A 22,152-nucleotide genomic window follows, 5' to 3' on the forward strand; every position below is an offset into this window, starting at 1 on the left:
TTTGATGGGAACCAAATCATCATACTTTATTACAAGAAAACAAACAAACAAAAGCAGATTCTTTTTGAATATTCCGAATAGCTTGATATTATTATTGTTGTAATATTCCAATAATATTGCAATTGGGAAATGAGAAAAGAGAAATGATTATATTCATCTTATCGGTATTTCAAATATCGGCCTTAAGAGAATTCCTATTGGTTGGGCCTGAATCGTTCAACCAAAGCGTTATGTTGCGTCTAATGAAAGTCAGCTAGCTTCATGCTAACGGAAATGAGCATCAATATGAGCCTACGGTGACGGTTGGCGCAGTTTACAGCGAATACAGAGACGATCCCAAGCCTTCAAGGTCTGTTCCCGGCCGGGCTGAAGTGCGGCGCGAAGGCGGCAGCGACGGTGGCGGGCCTGGAGTAGACGGCAGCAAGATGGTACAGGCCGAGCATCAGGCACTTCCAGGTGCAACCGAAGGCTTTGGACACATTCTGCAGGACAAACAGGCCACAAGGTTTCCTGCTTGCAAGATTGTCCTGATTTTGCACTCAAGACGGAGACGCGCAAACAAACGCCCTCGTCGACCCTCACCTCCTCCGGACAGGAAACGGCTGCAAAAGCAACTTTCCAGCAGCTATTTTCCACTTGAACGCCACAAACAGCGCAGCATTGACGGTAGGTCAGAAAATCATGCATGACGGATTGATTGATGATTTGAGTGACTTGATTCTGATGAGCATTTTTTTTTTTTTGGAGCAATGAAAACATCTTCCATTCAACACAATCAAGTCAATCGACGTCATGTTAACGTTCTTAGTAAGTCACAGTGTCCAAACACCGCTGAGCTATTTTTAGAACGGACCTGTGGGCTACTCATGTTGTCATTGGGGCTAACTAGTACACGCTGGCACATGCACTTTTTTAGTTTGGACAATGCATCAGCACCCGTGGAAGTGTCTCTTTCGTCAAAGCTGCCTGCGTCCTCCGACGAGGGGAAAAATTGAAGTAGCAAACTTGAAAGAGGGAGCGAGCTTGTTTACTCAATTCTGCAAGCAGCCAATCTTGTGCTGCTTGCATGTCCCGTCCCTCCCAAAAAAGAAGAAGGTGGCAGCCAATCTTGTGCTGCTTGCATGTCCCGTCCCTCCCAAAAAAGAAGAAGGTGGCAGCCAATCTTGTGCTGCTTGCATGTCCCGTCCCTCCCAAAAAAGAAGAAGGTGGCAGCCAGTACTAGTGTTTAAGCTTGACCCTTTAAAAGCATGTGAAACAATCAAAGGCACCTCCATGACTTTGCAGCAGCAGTCGGATAAAAGATGGGAAAAAGAAGTTGGACCAAAAGATGAAAAAAGAAGTTGGACCAAAAGATGATGAAAAAAGAAGTTGGACCAAAAGATGATGAAAAAAGAAGTTGGACCAAAAGATGATGAAAAAAGAAGTTGGACCAACCTTGCCGACTCGTCTGTGCTTTTCCCTCTTGCTCGTCTCCTCCTCCACGACTTCCTGCTCAAGCAGCGGCTGGTAGCGCTCGGCCCGGAAACCCCAGCGGACCTCCCGGCGCCGTCGGTGTCGCTCGGCCTCGTCCTCGTCCTCGTCCTCATCCACGTCCACGTGTCGGCGGTACGAGGCCGCTGCCGCCTGGACGTCCCGGTGCTGCTGCCGCCGCCATGGCGATCCTTTCAGCTTCATGGCGCTTGTGAAGGAAGTTTGTGCTTGTTGGGGAAGTTGGCGGTCGGATGAGAAGAATTTCCTTTCCTCTGCGGGGGGGGTTGGGGGTGGGCGGGGTTTCCGTCCACAGCGGTCATGTGCATTCTGATGGGCTAGCACCAAGCCCTTAAAGGTGCAACAGTCTTCCAACATTTCATATTTAATACAGACTGGACTCAATATAATCCATACATTTCTTACAGGACCTTTTCTTGGGTCTGTCATCAATTCTGCCTAGCAACAAGTGATATTGGACATTTAGTTTTTTCATTGGCGTTTGGGGCACTTATGAGACAAAACCAAAAGCAGACGTGACACGACTTGAGTATATTGATTATGAACACCCGATGCTTAATGCCAGCACAAAATATACATGTGAGGTGCTGGCGTTGTTTCAGTCCACACTGTCGTATCTGTGACTTTGAATGTGTGCGACTTGGCTGGTGAGTGATATGGGGGGCCAGCAAATGAGAGTTGGCTAACCGTTAGCTAGTCTGGCTTTAATGTCATTTTTCATTGGGCTGAAGGCCACATGTGAAGTCTGCCTAGCAACAAGTACGAGACATTTTCTTTCGTTGGCCAACGGGGCGGTTCCGATCCATCGAGCCCGAGTAATTTGGACTTGCACGTAAAAACAAAACGTCTTTTGTCTTCAGAGTCTTAAAGTGGCAGATCGGATTTGGCTGAGGGCGAATCTCTCAAGGCCAGAAAGGTTCTCATCTTGAAGTCAAAGTCGACGGGACGCCGGCTGGGGAGTTTGTAGTCGTCTTTCATCACCGAGCTCAGGTACGGGATGAGCGCGCAGTCCTCCTCAAACGAGGCCAACTTCTTCTTGTACATCTGCCGAATGTGTTCCGTGCTGCTGTGGTTGAAAGCTGAAAACAGTCGAGCGTGGGTGAGCGGGCAGCCACATGCTGCTTCACCGCTCCATTGAGCAAAGGGCGAGCGCGCACCTTTCAGGTAGAAGGCCACATAGTGGAGAGCGGACCGTTCCATGCTGCAGAAGGGGAACTTGGGCTTGAGGCAGCCCACGGCCGTCATGGCCTTGATGACCGCCACCGCCACGCCCTGGCGGCCACACAAAGCACTCACAGAACCACTCGCCGGGCAACGTGAGCGGTCGGCGTTTGCTCACCTGCTCCAGGTAGCCCAGCGTGGGGAGGGAGGTGAGCGGGATGGGCTCGCAAAGAGGGGGCACCTTGCTGGGCAGCTTCAGGTCCCAGTAGAGCTCCGGAGCACTTGAGCAGAAAACAAACAATCCCAAGCTCGTGACGGCGCAAAAGGTTGTGGTCGTCTCTCACCTCAAAAACTTGTACTGCTTCTGCTTGGTCTCGCACGTGTACAGCCGCTCTCGGTATTCCACCGCGTAGTCCGTGTTGCCGTGGACCAGCGCTTCGTACCTCACAAAAGCAAGCACAACTCCCATCTTTACTCTCTGCCATTTGCAACGAATACAGAGCAGACGAGCAGCGCTTCCGTTGGAAAATGTCTCGTGTGGGCGCACCTGAGTTTTCCGTCCAGGTACGTGACGGGGCAGAAGCCTTTCATCTCGATCTGCTGAGGGAACCTGCCGGTGACTTGTTCGGCGGTTAACTTCCTGGGCAGCCGCTCCGCCGCCGGGAGAGGTCGCGGGCATCCGGGGCTGACAAACTGATCGGGATCGTCCAGGAAGCTCTGCCGCGCAACAAAACTCTGGTCAGAGCTCATTTTGGGAACGCTGCCCTGTTGCCACCTTTGCGGCTGACCTCCAAATGCGGCCGGCTGCACATCTTGAAGTATCTTCTGTTGTACTCGGCGGCGTACATGAGGGAGGCGCTCTCGGAGCAGTCCAGCAGGTGGTCGTGCAGAGCCAGGCAGACGGGGCAGTACTGGGCAAACTCTCCCAGCTGCCGCTGAAACTCTTTGGGTGTGACGCAGAGCCGGTCGATGCAGCCCGCTTGACCTGCGTGCGGAAAGTCGCCGTTGGAAGGGCGCTGCCGGCTTATTGCGCCGGCCGGCCAGCCGCCGACTTACCGCTCCTGGTCCTCCTCAGGTAGGTGTGGATGTAGTCCATGCTGACGCTGATCTGCTTGATCAGCCGCTCCCAGATGTACCACTTGCTCTTCAGGCCGTCCATCTGGACCCAGTTGTCGTACTGCTGTCGGAAGTGGCGCCTCATGAGCTCCGCCTCCTGCCTGTAACACGTGTTGCGGATGTGGAGGATCTCGGCGCTGTCGTGCAGCAGGTGGGGCCTGCCGGGGGGAGAAAAACAACATCACGGGAGCCGTGTGTCAATGTTGCCGGCGTCGTCACGTGACGTCGCGCGGCGGCGGCGTTTCCGACTTGTTCTCCTCCATCTTGATGGCCAGGCCTCGCTTGAGCACCTCCACCGTGTCCAGCTCCATCTCCACCACCAGCATGGGGATGATGCTGTTGGCCTGCATCAGTTCTGCTTGCTTCATGGTCATGGGAAAGCCGTCCAACACGTACCTGCAACACGCGCAGTCTTTATCCACGAAGGATGCGTCAGGACCAAGCGGCCGGTTTCCCGCCTTGTGGCGTACGCACCCTTGCGTGCTGCACAGCAGGCTCATGAGCACCTTCTCCAGGCACTGGACGGCCAGCTCGTCGGGCACCACCAGGCCCCGGTTGAGGTGCTGCTTCATCTGCTGCGCCAGGTCGCTCTGCGCCTGCTCCTCCAGAATGCGCCGCATGACGCCGCCGATGGACAGCAGGTCCAAACCGTACCTCTGCGCAAACATGGTGGCCACTGCCCACACGGCGGACAGCCAGTTGGAAAGGGACGGGACTCGGAGAGGGCAAGGCAAGTCGGGGGCCCGCTCATCAGGGGCCCGCTCGTCAGGGGCCCGCTCGTCAGGGGCCCGCTCATCAGGGGCCCGCTCATCAGGGGCCCGCTCATCAGGGGCCCGCTCATCAGGGGCCCGCTCATCAGGGGCCCGCTCATCAGGGGCCCACTCATCAGGGGCCTACTCACCGCTTGTTTTGCCTGATTTGGGAGGTCCCACAACGGCCATATTGACAGGAAGCATGGGGGAGGGCTTGGACTGCCTGAGGTACTTCAAGGGGTTGAGCATGAACGTCTTCTGGTTGTTCTTGGAGTTGAAGAAGTAGATGTACTGGTTGAAGAGCACTGGGAAGGCCGAGTCCAAAGGCCACACCACGGGCTGGATCAGGTCGCCTTCGTTGTAGCGCTGTGCCGTTGACACACAAGCAAACAGAGCAGCTTTGCACGCGCGCACTTTTCATGCCATTGGCCCCTAAGATGGCCGCAGGGGTCCTTTTTGGACAGACCCAGAAACCAATGTGGTCGGGGACCGCGAGTCTTCCGTCCCACGTGACGCTTATGACGGCGGTCGGCGCTCGCCACTTTACCTTGACGGGGTCGAGGCATCCGAAGGCGCTGTGGAACTTGAAGGAGTAGAGCAGCAGCAGCTGCGCCAGGTTGTACGAGATGGCCTGGCACTTCTGGAAGAGCGACTCGCGGTTGGCCTGCAGCGGCTCCACTTTCAGGAGCAGCTGACGCCGCACCACCGGCGTCTTGCGCGAGGCGTTGATGGATATCCGCGGGATTTTCAGCTCGCTTAGAACCTCCTGCACGTGCGTGTGACATAAACAACACATTTGAACACTACCCAGTCGACTGTACAGAGTGCGTCAAAAGCAGAATGAATTTTCAGCGTCCGTCGGTCAGCAATCGGGACACACTTCCGTCATCGTCAATACCGGCAATGTTTCTGTCATTCGAAGCGGGCATCCGTCAAATGTCAGCAAAACGGGACCGCCGTCATTGACGGACAAAAAAAACCCTTCCGTCAATGCTTACTTAGTTTGTCAATTTTTCCAAGTTTCACATCAATCATCAACAAAATGGACGGATAAAAATATTTTATAAAAAATAGGGAAAACCCCAATAAATTATATCATCAGCACATTTCTTTTAATTCACAAAATTATTTATATTTTTTATTTAAATTTTTTACAAAATCTGCCGTTGATTTAAACCGGAAGTTCCTCCCCCATAGCCACTTGATTGACAGGTGAAGACGAGTCGAAAACTTTCGCGAGCAGCGAGCACGTGAGACGAAGCCGCCCTAGCAGAAAAACCAAACGCTCAGAAGCATTTTAAACCCATCTTATGCACATATAAAGCGACAAAGACAGCTGTTGAAGACATGAGAAGTGACCAGGAACCGGGAGAAAGCGTGTTTTCAATCCTTATTGGCCTTGGTAAGCTAAACCATGCCAAGTGACCTTACTTAGGCAGGCGAGCTAATCGCTAAGCTATGCTAAAGCTCAGCCATGCTACGTTACCAGCCCATTATTAAATGTTTTCAAAAAACGGTTATTGGTGCCAAAGCTGGCTGTGTGAAATTTACAAAGTTGATTTAATGAAGAAAGCTTTTACATATGAGAAGAAATATTACTGTAAGTGATGTTTTAGTATGTTTTGAATACAGTGCCATTGAATGCTATTATTTTGATTATATGCTTGAGTATAAAAAAAAAGCATTGCAGCCACTTACATAGTGTATAAGATGTCATTAATTTGCACTATTGTGACTATTTTGCCATTTTAAATAAGAAATGAAAAGATGTATCATACAGCTTGATTTGATCATTGTTATTGTTTTGTCAAGTTACATAACCCTTTAAAAATGCTTTAACAGCATTAACCTAAAATGGTTGCACAACATAAGACTTAAAATAGACTTTTGACTTGGACTACTTAAGATGACTGCATGCATTTTTATTGTCTGTAATTGTTTGATTTGTGTGGTGCTGTTATTGATGACTTATTGTGTCACTAAAGCACTTTGTTAAAAGTCACTGATGTGCTCATTTATGGTCACAGCCCACTTCACTTAGCTCGCTAGTCTTATCGAGAGTCATCTGTGCAAACCGGTTACAAAGCCAGAGGTCAATTTGTGCAAGCTGGAGAATGATGGCAATGTGCTCATCTAACAATATGGCCGATTGTCTCATAGTTTTGGTTGTTGTTGTTACCAGGACGATGGCCATGTTGTTTGAATCGGCCACGTAACGTTCTTCGATTTCCGTGTTGAGCCTCTCCGTGGTGGCTTCCTCCAGTTCCTCTTCCTCCTTGAAGTCGTCGTAGCGTTCCACGGGGTACTCCTCCTCCAGGATGGCCTCGATCTCGTCCTCGATGTTGGCCGAGTCTTCGTCGTCCTCGTCTTCCGCACGGCAGCTGAACTGGTTGGTTTCGCCGTGACAATCAATTCCGATCAGTCACACCATTGCTGACGCGAGCAGACGGCTTACTTTTGCGGTGGCGGTCGAAGAGGCCGCTTTCTCCTCCATCAGTTCTGCCCTCCTCTTTGTTATGTTCTCTTCCTGTAACGTATTGCGTGTGAATGTACACAGTACACACACACGCACACACGAGACTCACCCGAGCCTTGCTGTGAATTTCACGGAGGCTGTCGAGCAAAGCTTCGCGCCGGTCGCAGTGCTCTCGCCACCTCTGCCAGAATTTGGGCAAAAGGCGCGCCTGGACGTCCTCCACCTCCGCCATCAAGGTGACCACCACGTCGGGATAAAGCTGATGCTGCATCATGTGCTGCACGTCCTCGGTGTTGTGAGGGAAACCCTCCAGGATGAAACCCGTCGACCTGGCGTGGATGGAAAGGAAAAACGGCAGATTTGGTGGGAGGACGCGTTGGTGCACGCGCTCGCACTGGCATACATGTAAGGCTCCGTTTTCCAGTATGGATTGATGACCTCTTCCAGGACGTGCGAGCTCAATGGAAGGTCGTCAGCCAAGTAGGCTTTAATGCCAATTTCCTCATCGGTCAGTCCCGGATCCTCCTAATGGGCAAAAAAGATTGGGCAAAAGGTGAAAGGGCAAAAAGCCACGCGGGCTTACCTCGGCGGGCTCCTGGCCTCGGGCGTCCTCGATGGCGGCCCTCAAGGCCCTCAGATGCTCCTCGGTGGACTCGTCGGCGGGGATGACTCGCTGCTTCATCTTGGGCATGAGGAGCGTTTGCAGGTGCTCCTGGAATTGAATGTGGAAGAGGCCAAGCTGCTTGGCCAGCCACTCGCCTTGCGTGGTCTTGCCCGAGCCTCGGCAGCCCAGCACAAAGATGCGCAGGGCGGGAGGCTGAAAGACACGCGGGAGATGAGGTGAAAGCGGTCCTTTCCTACCTTTTCGTCATCTGCTACCTTGAGAAGCTCGGTGCGTCCCACAAAGTGCTCGGGAGCGAGCAGGAAGGCCTCCCTGGCGTCCACGTTGGAGAAATAGTAGACCTTTTCTCGATACTTGGCCGAGATCTCGTCTGTGCAGGGCACCAGCGCGTTCTGCTTGTTCAGCACCACCGGGCAGAAAATAAAAGTATCGCCAAAAGCCCGCTTGGAAGGTGCGTCCCCGGCGGATTGCGACTTTAAGAAGGACAAAAAAAATCATCAAATTGTGGTAAATAAGTTGAGTCAAAAAGAGAGCAAGTGGAGGTCACCATCCTCACGTTTGACACCGTCCTATCAATGACTTTGAATGTGTGTGGCTATAGGGGGCGGGGCCTGGCCTGTTGTGTTACGTGGGAGTCGCCAACGAGAGTGTAGAGTCTGTTAGTAGTGCCTGTTAGCTCGGGCTAGTGGCTGTTAACTAGCTAACCGTTAGCCTGGATACATGCTGAGAGCCTCTGGATGTCAGCTGGTACACAAATGTGCTTGATTTGATCATGTTTGAAGGTGCAGCGCCGGTGGCAGTGGCGGGATTACATTTCGTTCGAACTTGCAGTGGTCGCTTGTATGAAATGAGCTAACTTTAGTGTAGATGTACTGTCGTGTACGCAAGTTGTTTTGCATTGCGCTTGATCTTTTTCGAGGTGCCCAAACTTTGGACCTTCTCTGCATACAGGAACATTAGCCTGTGTGGAAAAAGGATTACAAAAATTTTGCAACATAGCCAATAATGTACACTGTAAAAATCTCCGAGTCAATAAAACGGCAAATAATGAAGCGCAATTCCTATTTTCCAGCAGTCTTGATGCACTTTGGCACTATGCTGCCTCTCACGGGTCAGTCTTGGTACTACGGGACATATCTGATGAAAGAGATGCCCGTTTCTCATCTCAAGTCCCCAACACACTAAAAGGACCAACGGCCCGTTTACTGACATTTTCGCCCTCCTCTTCCTCCTCCTCTTCCTCTTCCTCCTCGCCCGTGCCCTTGGAGTCGTCGTCGTCGTCGTCGCCAAGTTCCAGATTTGCAATGGCTTCGATATCTTCCGCTTCCTCATCCAAGTCGACGGCGGAGAACTCTCTGGGCAAATACTTGAAAGGTTCTGCACAACAATTGAGGACAAACCTTGTTTCAAGCTTCCCCTGTAGTTCAGCATAGTACCAGCAAAATAATAAAACATCGTGTCATGTTAAATGAATTCCTTTCTGACTGTCATTCAAAACGGGAGCATGATTATATTTGTCAAGGGAGAATATTGTGCACAGGTGATAGTGGACTTTGGTACCTGGGCCTTCCTTCAGTGGGTGCTTACCTGACCATCTGAAACCATCACTACTACAAATGTATCATTACAGCACAAAACTGTGCTTCACTTCAGGATCAATATCGATCCAAAAATTTGCAATCAAATTGCTAATACTCAGCAGATGCATGGCCAGGATGGAAAAATGCTGTCGATAAGGAGTTTTGCTTAGAAATGTGATTCAACAAACAGTCCCCTTGCTAATATAGTTGAAGTTCTTCAGCCAGCACGACCGACTGCGAAGGCCCCAGGCAGGTTTCGATTGTCATGGCAGCAAGCAGTGGCTGAAATTTGATTGGACAAAAAAAAGAAACATCCAAAGCTTGCTGTATACCGAAGGAGCGCAGCCTCGTGAAGATTGGAAATGAAAAATGAATCCGATTTGCATCCATTTTCTATCACGGTGCCGGCTGACCGCACCCCGGACTGCTCCAGAGGACAAACGCGCCCGACAAAGTGGGAGACGGCTGTGGCCGCCAACGGTGGAGATATTGGCAAGACTTTCCACTCACTCTCCATGAGCTGGACAATCTCGTCCAGAAGCTCGGCGGGGCTCCTGTCGCCGGTGGGCAGCACCGAGTGGCTAATGCTGAGCGACAGCTGCAGGGCCTCCCATTCTCTGGTGAACTGATCCGTCTCTGCTTTGGGCTCGGGCTTGTCTGGAGAACGCGTCAAGTTCAGACAATATTCGGGACCTTTGGAAGGAAACGTTCCTTGCCTTACCTTCGGCTTGTTCTGCCGGTGGAGCGCCGGACTGATCTGCAGTGCCAACGGAGCGGCGATGTTAATAAATAGGCGGCTGCTGGTTTGGCAACGAGGGACGACAAATACCTGACGAAGGCCTGCAAGTGGACACGACTTACTCTGATTCTCCTCAGTGTGCATGAGACAGAAGAGGAAGTCCGGATGGATCCCGGCTCGATGTAAAGCCTCCAACTGTGACGCGTTCCTGGGAAAGTTGTCGAGAACCCAGCCATTGGCCACATCGGCACCCGTGTTGGAAGATTCATTCTGTGACCCAAAAAGAACGAAAGAGATAAAGCATTATTGATTGAGATTGGCGGGGGAAAAAAAGAAAAAAAAATGCACTCGTAACCCTTCTGATGAGGAAAACACAGTAATGACATGAAATGGAGTACAAATGAGTAAAGTTGGTACTGTGGCCTTCTGTTGTACCTGCCTTGGCCAACTTGGAGCAAGTGTCAGACAAACGCTGACAAAATGGGCAGTGATATTGACACAAAAACCTAGTTAAGTTTAGTCTCACACAGAGCGTGTACATTCGCACGCAGGCGACACGCAGGCGACACGCAGGCGACACGCAGGCGACACGCAGGCGACACGCAGGCGACACGCAGGCGACACGCAGGCGACACGCAGGCGACACGCAGGCACGTCCACTTGGCCATCAAAGAAAACTCACTTCTCTTACGACCTTCATCAGAGCTTGAGCGTAGACTTCCTTGGCGGCATCCTGCTTTTTGGCCTCTTCCAGAGCCGTCTGCACGAGGGCCACCACTTCGGGATGGTCCTCCGTCACTGACGGCAGCCAAGCAACATTTTCACATGGCCTTCGCCACTTTGGCTTCTTGGGAACTCAATGCATGCTTACCTTCCACAGCGGGGGTTCCATCTGGGCAGGCAAAAGAGCACAAGTCATTGAAAGCACGCGGCGAGACACGGCCAAGGAAACGCTGCGGGAGCGCAACCACAACTTGCCGGAACTTTGCTCGTTCTGCTGCTTGGTCCGGATTTTCTCCATGGCCACCTGCGTGCTGTCCTCTTGGACTTTGGCCAGCCACTCCTTCTCCAGCTCGGCCACCAGCGGCTCGGCCAGTTTTTCCAGCTCCAGCACCGACACGTTGCGCCTGGCGCCCATCAGTTTGGCCAGGGCGGGCCTCCCCGAAGCCTCCGTTCCGATGATGCAGACCCGGCAAGGGGGGCTCGGCATGGGAGGCAGCAGGTAGGGCCTGGGGTTGCTCACAAACGTATCGTAGGCTTCTTGGGACGAAAGGATGTACATTTTGTCCCGAAAGCTGTTTCGGACCAAAGATGACAATCAGGAATGAAAAGGAAAGACCTTTCCCTCGGAACAAGCCTCCCTCACCCGACGGAGAATTCTGGTTTCCCGGGGACCAGGCGTCCTTCCTTCAGGGCCACCGGGCAACTCCGACCCCAGCGACTCCTCCTCCAGCGGAAGCCCGGCACCAACATCCTGGAGGAGGACATAAACCTCAACAGATCCTCCTGCAAGGCACAGGCGGCGTTGAGGCGCGTTGGCGTACACTGGAACCTCGTACGCAAGGACGGACAAACGCAGCTGACCCGGCAGTCCGTTTCCTTCTTTTCTTTTGAGCTAGACAGCAAAAGAAAAAAGAAAAAGTGCGCAGGACAGACAGACCGTTTCGATGTCTTCGGGCAACTCTTCGTTCTGATGGAGGACCACCGGAATGGACACGCGCTGTATGGCCATCGATCCCAGGCGTGACAACACAAACTACAAGCAAGCAAGGACACGCGTGAAGTCCACAACACGCTGGATGCCAACACGCCACGCGTATGAAGCCACTTACTAAGAGCAACTCCTCCGGGGTGTCGCTTCCGTCCACCTCGAAGAGGTAAATGGGGTTGTGGTCCATCATGTAGTCCTGACCCACAACGTGGAGCTTGTTAGGTCACAACGGGTGCAAGTCGGCTGCAAATTTGTACCTCCAGCGGGCGCAGGATGTTGTCCTTGTACGTGTTGATTCGAAGAGACGTATTTCGGGACTGCCGCTCAGGGATCCACACCAGCTGGTCTATCGTGCACCTTGGGCTCATTTGCTCCTCTTCCTCTTCATCCTCACCCTACAAGCACCACAAAGACACGTGACACCCGAGTGCAGAAGACTATTTTTTTCCTTTAAAAAAAAAAGTATTTTTTTTAGACAACCCCTAGATCCTGCCTAGGTAAACGTCTAAGCAATATGTGAAAAATGTTTGTTTCTTATTAAGCCCCGTGTATAATAAGATGACCCCACAACCCGATTTGGGATTTTTTTTCTTTTGAGAGTGTCATTTACTGGATTTGAGGGTATTTCCTGGAGACGCTGACATGGATTTTGCGTCCGCTGGATCTGGGTTGGGTGGGCCTGCGCCCCAATTTAGTTGTTGAAGAAATAAATACCTGCGAGTCTTCCTTATCCTCCTCCTCCACGACTTCCTCATCAATGAATCCCGTTACATGGAAGTCATTGTCCCACTTGCATTGATCTTGATTGTACAGAAGACCCGTCATGGGGTGCTGCTTCTGGCTGGACAGCCTCTGGACCAGGTCTTGGTCGGCACACTGACGAAACGGCAGATGTTGGTTGTTTGTTTTTTGGATGACTTTTGATAAGCCAAAGAGACGCACGCACCTTGATGTTGATGATGAAGTCCGGCTTGAGCTTGAGCTTCCTGATCATTTCCATCTGCTCATCGACGCCGACGCCCTCTTCCGATATGAACGGCAGGCAGCTCAGCACGTAGCCTGTGACATCATGTGCCCTTTCAACAAGCGTGCTGCCACATGCGATATGCGGCTAACGCGGCCCCGTACCGACCGTAATGCTCCACTTTGGACGAGTTGAGCATGTCGAGGATGAGCCGCAGGACCACGTCTTCCGGGACACTTTGACCCGCGTTGAGGATATCCAGGAGCTGCAAAAGGATTTGATCAGCTTTAGCGTGGAGGTGGGAACAAACAAAGCAAACTTTGGAGGGACTGCTGGTAAAAAGGTTGTAACTCGCGTCACCTTAATGCCATCCTCTGTTTTACTTCTGATGTGGAAGTCCAGCACCTCCGTGTCTGCAATCGGGAAACGGATGAATGAATAAAAAGATGACGTTTGCAAACGCAAGCGTGAGACAGATGATGCTTACCGTCAATTAAAACGCACCCCCAGGTCTCTGCAATGTTTTTGGCCAGGGTGGATTTGCCGACACCCTGCAGCAACACACGTCAAAGCTTTATTTTGGGGACATTTTATGGCTGGAGTGAAGCATTATTGCTAAACATGCCAGCTTTGTTGTTATTGATCCTCCTGGACTCAAATACAGATTTCAAATGGTCTTAATAAAGTTTTGCACTTTTGTAGCTCTTGTGTTGGAGCCAACTGGAGCAGGGGTGAGTAACAGAACTGGAGAAAATAATCGAGTTGAGTGCTTCTTTCAGGGTTTTCCTTTCTAGGCTGCAGCTTCTGGATTCGAGTGCTTCCTGTGAGGAGTGTGCATGTTCAACCTGCACTTGTGTTTCCAGCTTCCTCCTACATTCCACAAACATGCACGTTAGCTCAAATGAAGACGCACAAGGGAATGTGAGAGGGAAAGGTGGTTTGTCCGTGCCCTACGATAGACTGCTGACCAGTCCAAGGTGTACCGGGCTGGGGTCCAGTTAAGGCCAGAACACCTTAATTCAGGACACGTGCAATACAAAATAAGACATGGGTGGGGACGGTATGACCTCATAACAACAAGGTTCCCTAGCCTTGCACAATCGCATTTGCATAACGATTGTGTGGCCAGGTCACTCTTGGAAAAGAGATTTTAATCTCAATGAGCTTCTTACCTGGTTAAATAAAGTCATGAATGAATTGAACTCTGCAGGTGTACCTAGTGAGGTGTCTGCTGTGCATATGTGCATTGTTATGTAACCTACTTACCGGCCTTCCCACCACGAGGAAGCAGGTGGGTTTGGAAAGCAGACGCTCTCTCTCGGCGGCCTCTTCCATCAGATTGTCCACCAGATCCATGCCTGACTTGTTCTTGCCTGTCACATCAATCACAAAAATGCTCAAAATAGACTGAATGAAGTCACTAGCGTGATATGAAAGGAATTGGCAAAAATAATCTGAACATTTATACTTGATTTAAGTTAAGTAAGAACGTTCATGACGTAAATGCGGTGACGAGGGCTAGCCTGTTAGCATTGTACAAAGACGGGAGAAATTGCGCAATAACGTTTTTTAATATTAAAAAGAAACAATATTTTCCTGCATGTCAAATTCACATGATAAACTCGATATATTTCAATAAACTCTGTGCATGTCAATAAAATGTCCAGTATGCAGCAATGAACAATTCAGTTTTTGTTTTGTTTTTACTAACATTTACATTTCATTATCCACTATTTATCGAAAGATGGTTTACCTGAGGCCTACTTGAAAATTTTGAGAGAGAGAGAAAGAAAATTCTCCAGCTGATGTGAAATACTTTAAAGTTGCATTATTGCTCGTTGGGGACAGAAGCTGCGTCAATTTGGCACTACTCGTTATGCACAGTGATGTTTGTTACCATAGCAACTGTCAACAAGCGTTTTCCGAAAAAAAAATTCAACTAACTCCTACTGACTAAAATTAATTGTGGCGATCAATCTAAAGTTGACGTTTAAGGGTTTGAACGTGTATTCAATTATGCTGTCAATTTTAGTACTATTACGGATTATCGTCATTATTAAGAAAGCGAAATTCAAATATTTGGGCTTCGCCGGGCACCGTCCCGACGTCTTCCGCATTCATGACAGTCACATGACTAAAAACAAATTCACGTCGCTTGCTTGATTTTGCTAGTCAAATACACCCACGCAATAAATTCAAATGGCTTCCGAACGCGTTTTATGTGAATATTTTAGGCATTTGCGGCCAAATGTATATTGAATATTGGCGCCGTGTGTGGCTGTCGCCGCTCGTCGCTTGAATCATTTCACGGTGAGTCAATTGGCAACAAATTTGCAGCTGCTATTTCGTTCATGTTCCCTTTGTAATTCTTCTCTTATTTGCACCGGCAGTTTGTGGATCAAACATTCTGAGCAAACATGCCTCAGTCTGCAGCTGTCATCAGTGGGCTCCAGAGGATGGTTCTGTACGAGACCAGAGCCGTAAGTCCATTCTACATCATCCTCATCCTCATGTCAGTCCACTAATATCTCCAAACTCGCATACGTCAAAAACGACTTGCTCCTGTTAATATAACCAATGCACTATTCACACAATGGGGACATTTATTTGGTTAAAGTGCAACTTTACGTTTTAAACTTGTAATCAGCTGCCTTGAGAAGGCCCAAAGATAACCGCTTTGGAGAAAGTAAGTCCAGTACCGCAGATGACTGGAAGGCATCTGAACGGAGGCTTTACCGACATCAGAGGGCAGCAAAGGCTTGTGTGGGATGTGTGGCTGCTTTTCATGTCCAACTCAAGTCAACTATTTGGGACACAGTGGAAATAAAGCAAGTCTTTTTAGTTCCCACGGTGACTTGTCAGCTTTACAGATGCCAAGTCTGCTGATCAGGTTTTGTGTGTGTGTGTGTGTGTGTGTGTGTGTGGGGGGGGGGTTATGACGTCCTACACCAAGTGGTCTCTTATTTCTTCCTTTCTTGTCCTTTGGGGAGAAATAAAAGATCATTTTACCCAGCTGTCAGCGTTCTATTTATGAGGACTGTGTTTTTTTTCATTTGTACCAATGCAATTATTATGATAATGTCCCCCGCCAACAGATTGCAAGCGTCACAGTCTATAGTTGGAACCCTCTAAACAACCTCAAGTCACGACAGATAAAACTTTATCACTCACTGAAGCATTTGCTGAATGAAGCTTTTGTTGGCGCTGAGTTCCAGTGCAGCACTCTGGGAAAACTTTGAGAGGATTTGCGCCTGTTTTAGGTGTCTCTGTTTTTTGGGTCAGTGGTGGTAGTAGCAGCTAAGTTTATAAGAACAGATCTTGTTCCGAGAAACTTGCCACGTTAAGCGTGGGAACATTTTGCGTGATGGCCAAGCTTCTCCAACTTGTGCGAATTTGTAGTCGACTTTTCAAACATTTGATGTCAGCTTTACAGATGCCGAGTCTGCTGAGCAGGCAGTGCTCGTTGTGCTGGTAAAATGCACCTTCGGCCCAAGACCAAATGCAGAACGTTTTCTTTGGGCCTTTGCAGAGATATTTTTTGGTGGGGAGCAACCAGGCTCAGACCAAACACAGAGTGCTGAAGATTGACCGCACGGAACCAAAGGACCTGGTCATCATGGACGATAAGGTGAGCAGGCGCTTATATAATCCAGTTGTATTGTGCAACCCGAACCCGCCCCCACAAGCGTCATTCTGTGTGACAGCCTGGCTGATGACTTGTGAGCCCACCGCAGCCGTTTATGAGCTGCTGGGAATTGATTTCTTGCTCATAATGTCTGCTTGTTATGATGATGGTGATGATGATTGTTATTAGGAAGCATCTTCCGGTAACGATCCACCGTCGCATGTTGCCATTCTCGCAAATATGAATGTAGCGTTGTGTAATTGACAGTCTGTTGATTCTTTAGAACATCTTTTTATTCTTATTATTAAAGTGGAGGTCGATGTCCATCTCTCGACTCGAATCATCCTAAATCTCAATCACTTTGAAAACGCGGCTCTTTCGCGATTGCAACAAATAGCCCAGAGTGTTTTTTTTCTTTCTTTTCTCATTTACATTTGATTTTACTTGTGTTGTTTTCTCTCGCAGCACGTGTACAGCCAGCAAGAGGTTCGCGAGTTGCTGGGTCGTCTGGACTTGGGCAACCGCACAAAGATGGCCCAAAAAGGTCCGTCGGGCCTGTCCAGGGCGGTGTCGGCCGTGGGCGTTGTGGGTACGTGACGTGCGCCGCCGAGCCCGCGCTCTCTGCTCACGCACTTGCATGACCGGCAACGAGCGTTGCGATCCGCGCAGATGGCGACGGCGTGCGCCTTTTGTCGTCCAGCTGCGGCCGTTGGCCTGCTTTTGCAAATGACTCGCAATAAAAAGCCCACCTGGCCCGAATGCGTAATACAGCGCTCGGCCTTTTTCAGCTTCACATCGTCACCGTCTGCAATGTACGCACGAGCAGCTACTTTGTCTTTATTATTGTTGTTAATTAAGCATGCTTTGTTTAGTTCGTCTGCGAGATATTTATGTGCGCCATCTTGGCAGTGAAGGTTGTGAAAGGCAAAGTTTTGTGGGAATCGGGCGCTCGCTCGTCGGCCTGCCAACGTGAATGACGTCTCATCAAACTTTGCAATCTTCCTCCAAATGCCATCAGGTGCTGACGGACCGCGTGCGACGTGCGTCTTGTCTTTCCACCTTGTCGTCAACGCATGCATACGTCGAGCAGAATGACTTAAGACCAACGGATTATTTGTCTGCAAGCACTGGCGGTTGATTTGTCCGCGTACCAGCGTTGGCGTTGCCGGGCAACATGTTTGGAGAGCTCGTTTGGGATTAAACATCCATCTTGTCTGCACTCGTTTGTTTTTCAGCCAATTCCTTTCAGAATAATGAGAAGAAGAAGAAGAATGTCGTTTTCAAAATTTGATCAGGTCAACCAGCTGCTCACATTCAGCCGATGTCTCAGAATCTTTGAGACAATCTCAAAAAAGAGCATGTCCTTTCAAAATAAAATGTCTTGGCAACAAAGTTCCCATTTCCAGTTCATGGTAACATCAAGTTTCTGTTTTCGGTTTGCAATTCTGATGCTTTTGAAATAGGCCAAGTGGCTTCTCATTTTTGGTCTTTCTCAGGACTTGAATGGATGCTCAAATGCAAAGTGTGTTTTTTCCTTGTCCTTGACAGGCTTTGTCCGCTTCCTGGAGGGTTACTACATGGTGTTGATCACCAAACGCAGAAAAATGGCCGACATCGGGGGCCACTCCATTTACAAAATCGAGGACACCAGCATGATCTACATCCCCAACGACTCGGTCCGCGTGGCGCACCCCGACGAAGCCAGGTGACACCGATGGCTTGGCCTTCAACGACACCTGCATCCGACTGATTGTCACCTGACGCCTCTTTCAACTCCTCCCCAGATACGTCCGAATCTTTCAAAACATGGACTTGTCCAGCAACTTTTACTTCAGGTACGTTGCTGATTCTTGTGGTCTTTGCTGAAAACATGTCGCAAGTACGTTGTTACTACTTGATCGTAGAGATGGCGCGAAACCCTTTTTCACTTGTTTGGATATTTTGGGCGTGGCTAAAACCTTTGTGATGTGGAGGAAAAAAAGTCTGATTTGGCAGTCGATAGATTTTAGAGTGCCTTGTTGTCAGAGAGGAGTGACAGGGACTTGAACCCTCTTGTATAATTGGCTGAAGAAGAAAAAAATAGTGTCTGTCGGCCTCTAAAAGAAGTGACTTTTTTTTTGGACTTGTGTGTTCCGGTGTGGGACAAATTGCCCTTCGCTGGCTACGTGCTCATCTGCATCTAAAATGGACGCTTTTGTTGTGTTTTGTCTTCCGAGTTCAATTGAGCCTTTTCAAGTTTTCACATGACAGTTTTCTCACATTGAGCCAAAGAAACCAAATGCTTGGATTTGCTGTTGACGTTTGCAATTTGTTGTTTGCCGCCGGGCAGCTACAGTTACGACCTGAGCCACTCGCTGCAGCACAACCTGACGCTGCTGCAGAGGCCGTACGAGTTGTGGTCATCGGCGTCGGCCGGCGACGCACGCAACAAACAGGACAGCTTCGACATATTTGAAGACGAGGGCTTGCCCACTCAAGGTAACTCGCACCCACGAGCCCCCCCGGCCCCATTTTGTCTTGATGACACGTGACCCTGACTTCTGCCGCAGTGGTCTACGGCGTGCGCGCCGAGCCGTACTACAAGTACGTGTGGAACGGCAACTTGCTCAAGCGCGTCAAGGGCGTGGTCCACCCCGACTGGCTCATGTACATCATCCACGGATTTTGCGGGCAGTCCAGCATCCTTTCGGCCAGAAGCCAACAATCTCGTTTGCTATGTCGGAGTCTTTGACGGTGTCGCGTCTGAAATTTGCAATCTTGCCTCCTTGACTGGTGGCGTCGCCGCAGAGCTGCTCATCTACGGCCGCCCGGTGCACATCACCCTCATCGCCAGACGCTCCAGCAAATTTGCCGGAACCCGCTTCCTGAAAAGAGGAGCCAACTGCGAGGTAGGAAGCTTCTTGATTGGAATGACTCTCCGTGTCGATTTGATCTCCTTGAGGATTTGCGAGTGTCGCTTTGAGGGAGTGGCTGCTTTCCTGTCGCCTCTTTTCAGTTCTACACTCATCAGCCCGCTGAGGAGTTCTTTTGCTTTGGTGCTTCAAATCTTTGTAACTAACTGTAGCCCCCCCCCCCCCCCCAAAAAAATATTTGACTTTGAAAATGTCAAGCCAGCTGAAAAAATGTTTCAGTCAATCAAGTAGACGTAGGAAGCGGCTGTGGAATAATTGATCCTGTCTGGAGGCTTTTCCATCACGTCTTTTTGTTACCTTCCGCGGGATCGTGCTCTTTTTCTCAGCCTGATCAGTCACGTTGATAAACATCCTGTTGGCGTCATGTGACGTGTTTGACTTTCGAACATGGAAAGCATGCTGCACTCGTGGTTAGCACCTCTTTGTGATTCGTCCCACAATCGGAAATGTGCGTCTGGGTCGGTGTTGCCGGCCGGCCGAGGACCAAATGAGCGAAGGGCTATGTTGGATGGTAACGTCACGCGGGTTGCTGCTCCGGCAGGGGGACGTGGCCAACGAGGTGGAGACGGAGCAGATCGTCCACGACGCCTCGGTGATGTCCTTCGCAGTGGGAAGTTACTCGTCCTACGTGCAAACGCGTGGCTCGGTCCCGCTCTACTGGTCCCAGGACATTTCCACCATGATGCCCAAGCCGCCCATACGACGTAAGCCCGCCCACCTGTCGCTTTTGCTTTTGCTTCGTGATTGGATCTGATGGACAGGACGTGAATCTTGACATATTGTCACCCAAAAGTCATTGCCATTTGGTCAGGGTTCGTTGCAAAGACGTTGGCCAGACACTCGCAAACGCTTTCTATGCTGGCAAAGAAGATGTTCAAAAAAAAAGTCCTTTGCGAGCGTCTTTGCAACGTTTTGCAATCTTGAAGGAAGCAACACTCGCTCCGTGCCGCTCGAGGAGATGGCAACCTTAAGGTGACTCGTGCTGGCGGAACAAAAGTGGAGCGAGCGCCAGTCGACCGGGCTTTTGTGCCGGTTGTCTTTTGCTGGCCTCCAAATGTCGGACAAATTTGCTTCTTTTATGCGCTGCACGTTTCGAATCTCAACAGTGAGTCCAACCTACCTCCAAATTCAAACACCATCAAAAAGACCCCACAATGTGGACATTGAACAAACAAAAATACACCTTTCAAGTCCTTTGTCACGTTTAATCTTGACGTTTCCACTTGATGTCATTTTATTTTGTATTTTTGGAGCCAGACTCGTAGGAGCAAACGCAAAAATGGGCGTTTCCTTTTGCTTCGTCATGTTCGATCATGTTGACCTTACTTGAATGTACACACGCAGCTGTTGCGACAACAAAGAAAGTTGATAATGGTGAGCTGTCATTGACGCTTCCTGAGAAAGCGACGACCCTCGTACCCCCCTTTTTCGTGCTGAATCCTCTAAACGATGATCAGACTTTGACTTTGCCCGCGCTAGCAATTGGCTGCCCGTTGTCAAGCGGCTGTGCTTGTCTTGCATCTGCCCGCCAGTGGACCAAGCCGACCCGTATGCGCACATCGCCGGCCTTCACTTCGACCAGATGCTGCAGCGGTTCGGATCGCCCATCATCATCTTCAACTTGGTCAAGGTAGGCTACGCGCTAAATGCTGACGGTAACTGAACTGACTGATGAAAGAATGGGTGACTTTGAGCACCATCTCTTTCAACGAACCTCAAACGTGCGCACATCATCCCGATAGACCGCGGCTTGTGTCGTCTCCTCGCTAGCATCACGACAACGGAAAGAAATTAGGAGTGAAAAGCCTCAGCAGATCTGAAAGGGAAGTTCACCCCCAAAATGATGATGTTGTCTGCAATCGCATCCTGGTGAATTTTGCATTTGTGGAATATGAGTTAGGAAGCAAAGTGCAGCCGTTTTGATCCATCTGAGGGGGGCGGCCATTTTGTCACTGGCTGTCGACTGAAAATGACATCACAGTTGCTCAGGTAAGGACCAATCACGGCGCACTTGATTTGGGAAGTTGCGCCGCGATTGGCCGTTCCCACATGCGAGTGGCAGAGAAAGCAGCTGGTCTCCACCGGTTGAGGCTGCAGCCAAACTCTTTCAAGGTTTCTACTTTCTGGATCTGACTTCTGTGACGTCATTTTTAGTGGACAGCAAGTGACAAAATGGCTGCCCCCTCAAAACAGGTGCATTTGGCCTGCTTACCTCATATTGCACAAATGCAATATTCATCCGAATGGCGCGTTGAGGCTGCATAGAAGATATTTTTATTGTTGGCTCGACTTCCCCTTGAAGCCTGCAATAAAAGCCATCATCATCATCATCATCATCATCATCACCATCATCATCATCTGTATTTGTTGGAAATTGGCTGTGAAAATGCACCACGGCTTCTTTTGTCACATTGGCCTCACGCGGCAACAGCGCCGCATCGCCTGGCAAAATGGGGAGCGAGCACGCATCTCTCTCTCCGGCACGTTGTCTCTGGCGGGGGGCGGGGGGGCGTGGGCGATGAGGGGAGGGCCAATCACAGACCTCCGACATCCCACACAAGCTGCGGCCATGTGATTCTTCTTCTTTTCTTTTTTTTGTCACTGGACTTTATTAGCAGTGCCTTCCGTCCGACGGACGGATGGACAGACGGACAAAATAATAGGCAATTAGCTGTGGACTTCCCAGGAAGGCCGAGCGCGCTCGTGGCCCGGCATGTGAAGCGCTTTCCTTTAGCAGCTGCTTTAATCTACTACTTGCTTATTTTGTCTCTTCCTTTGAACACGTTTGACATCAGCACACAACAACGCGGGCGTTCACATCTGTTACACAGAAAATGGGATGCCTTTTCAAATCCAATGACAAAAAAGCCAAAGGAAATCATTTAGCGTAGAGAAAATGACATCATTCAAAGCAAGTTTATTTTTTTTGTTCCACACGTGACCTTGTGGCAACTTGCACAAGCAAACAAACGATTGCAGAAGATGTGAAAATACGCGCGTCCTTTC

At 49.9% G+C, this 22,152-nt stretch overlaps 3 protein-coding genes across 5 annotated transcripts in view; 1 reads left to right on the top strand and 2 right to left on the bottom strand.

Annotated features, from left to right (window-relative positions):
• LOC144039788 (uncharacterized) lies at positions 1 to 1,917 on the bottom strand. The gene is made up of 2 exons (XM_077553452.1): positions 1,435 to 1,917; positions 1 to 482 (listed from the first exon to the last, which is right to left on the bottom strand). Exons 1-2 carry the CDS (start codon positions 1,915 to 1,917, stop codon positions 345 to 347), a joined length of 621 nt encoding a protein of 206 aa, XP_077409578.1. The 3' UTR covers positions 1 to 344.
• Positions 1,837 to 14,511, bottom strand: ak9 (adenylate kinase 9). Of its 2 annotated transcripts, XM_077553440.1 has the most exons (35): positions 14,363 to 14,511; positions 13,876 to 13,982; positions 13,097 to 13,160; positions 12,970 to 13,022; positions 12,778 to 12,874; positions 12,592 to 12,704; positions 12,360 to 12,521; positions 11,903 to 12,040; positions 11,767 to 11,841; positions 11,595 to 11,690; positions 11,301 to 11,440; positions 10,913 to 11,229; positions 10,806 to 10,826; positions 10,617 to 10,732; positions 10,057 to 10,204; positions 9,917 to 9,952; positions 9,706 to 9,852; positions 8,826 to 8,992; positions 7,873 to 8,088; positions 7,577 to 7,810; positions 7,397 to 7,518; positions 7,103 to 7,322; positions 6,973 to 7,044; positions 6,697 to 6,903; positions 5,065 to 5,283; positions 4,667 to 4,883; positions 4,240 to 4,441; positions 4,015 to 4,161; positions 3,706 to 3,923; positions 3,438 to 3,634; positions 3,197 to 3,366; positions 2,994 to 3,092; positions 2,828 to 2,930; positions 2,646 to 2,760; positions 1,837 to 2,567 (listed from the first exon to the last, which is right to left on the bottom strand). In XM_077553440.1, exons 2-35 carry the CDS (start codon positions 13,963 to 13,965, stop codon positions 2,353 to 2,355), a joined length of 4,953 nt encoding a protein of 1,650 aa, XP_077409566.1. In that variant the 5' UTR covers positions 13,966 to 13,982; positions 14,363 to 14,511; the 3' UTR covers positions 1,837 to 2,352. The 2 variants fall into 2 exon arrangements, with proteins under 2 accessions (XP_077409566.1, XP_077409567.1); XM_077553441.1 differs by lacking the exons at positions 11,767 to 11,841; positions 11,903 to 12,040; positions 12,360 to 12,521; ... (4 more) ...; positions 13,876 to 13,982; positions 14,363 to 14,511 and having other exon boundaries at positions 11,301 to 11,408; positions 11,479 to 11,626.
• fig4a (FIG4 phosphoinositide 5-phosphatase a) overlaps positions 7,295 to 22,152 on the top strand; it is a 26,247-nt gene continuing 11,389 nt past the window's right edge. For both annotated transcript variants that reach the window (XM_077553446.1, XM_077553447.1), the window contains exons 1-11: positions 7,295 to 14,919; positions 15,000 to 15,089; positions 16,139 to 16,237; positions 16,700 to 16,823; positions 17,783 to 17,939; positions 18,019 to 18,069; positions 18,564 to 18,712; positions 18,784 to 18,912; positions 19,022 to 19,122; positions 19,688 to 19,850; positions 20,679 to 20,776. In XM_077553446.1, coding sequence (XP_077409572.1) covers positions 15,027 to 15,089; positions 16,139 to 16,237; positions 16,700 to 16,823; positions 17,783 to 17,939; positions 18,019 to 18,069; positions 18,564 to 18,712; positions 18,784 to 18,912; positions 19,022 to 19,122; positions 19,688 to 19,850; positions 20,679 to 20,776 — 1,134 coding nt within the window. In that variant the 5' untranslated portion in view covers positions 7,295 to 14,919; positions 15,000 to 15,026. The remainder of the gene's footprint in view (positions 14,920 to 14,999; positions 15,090 to 16,138; positions 16,238 to 16,699; positions 16,824 to 17,782; positions 17,940 to 18,018; positions 18,070 to 18,563; positions 18,713 to 18,783; positions 18,913 to 19,021; positions 19,123 to 19,687; positions 19,851 to 20,678; positions 20,777 to 22,152) is intronic.

This window comes from Vanacampus margaritifer, chromosome 19 (assembly GCF_051991255.1).
Source record: "Vanacampus margaritifer isolate UIUO_Vmar chromosome 19, RoL_Vmar_1.0, whole genome shotgun sequence".
Lineage (NCBI taxonomy): Eukaryota > Metazoa > Chordata > Actinopteri > Syngnathiformes > Syngnathidae > Vanacampus > Vanacampus margaritifer.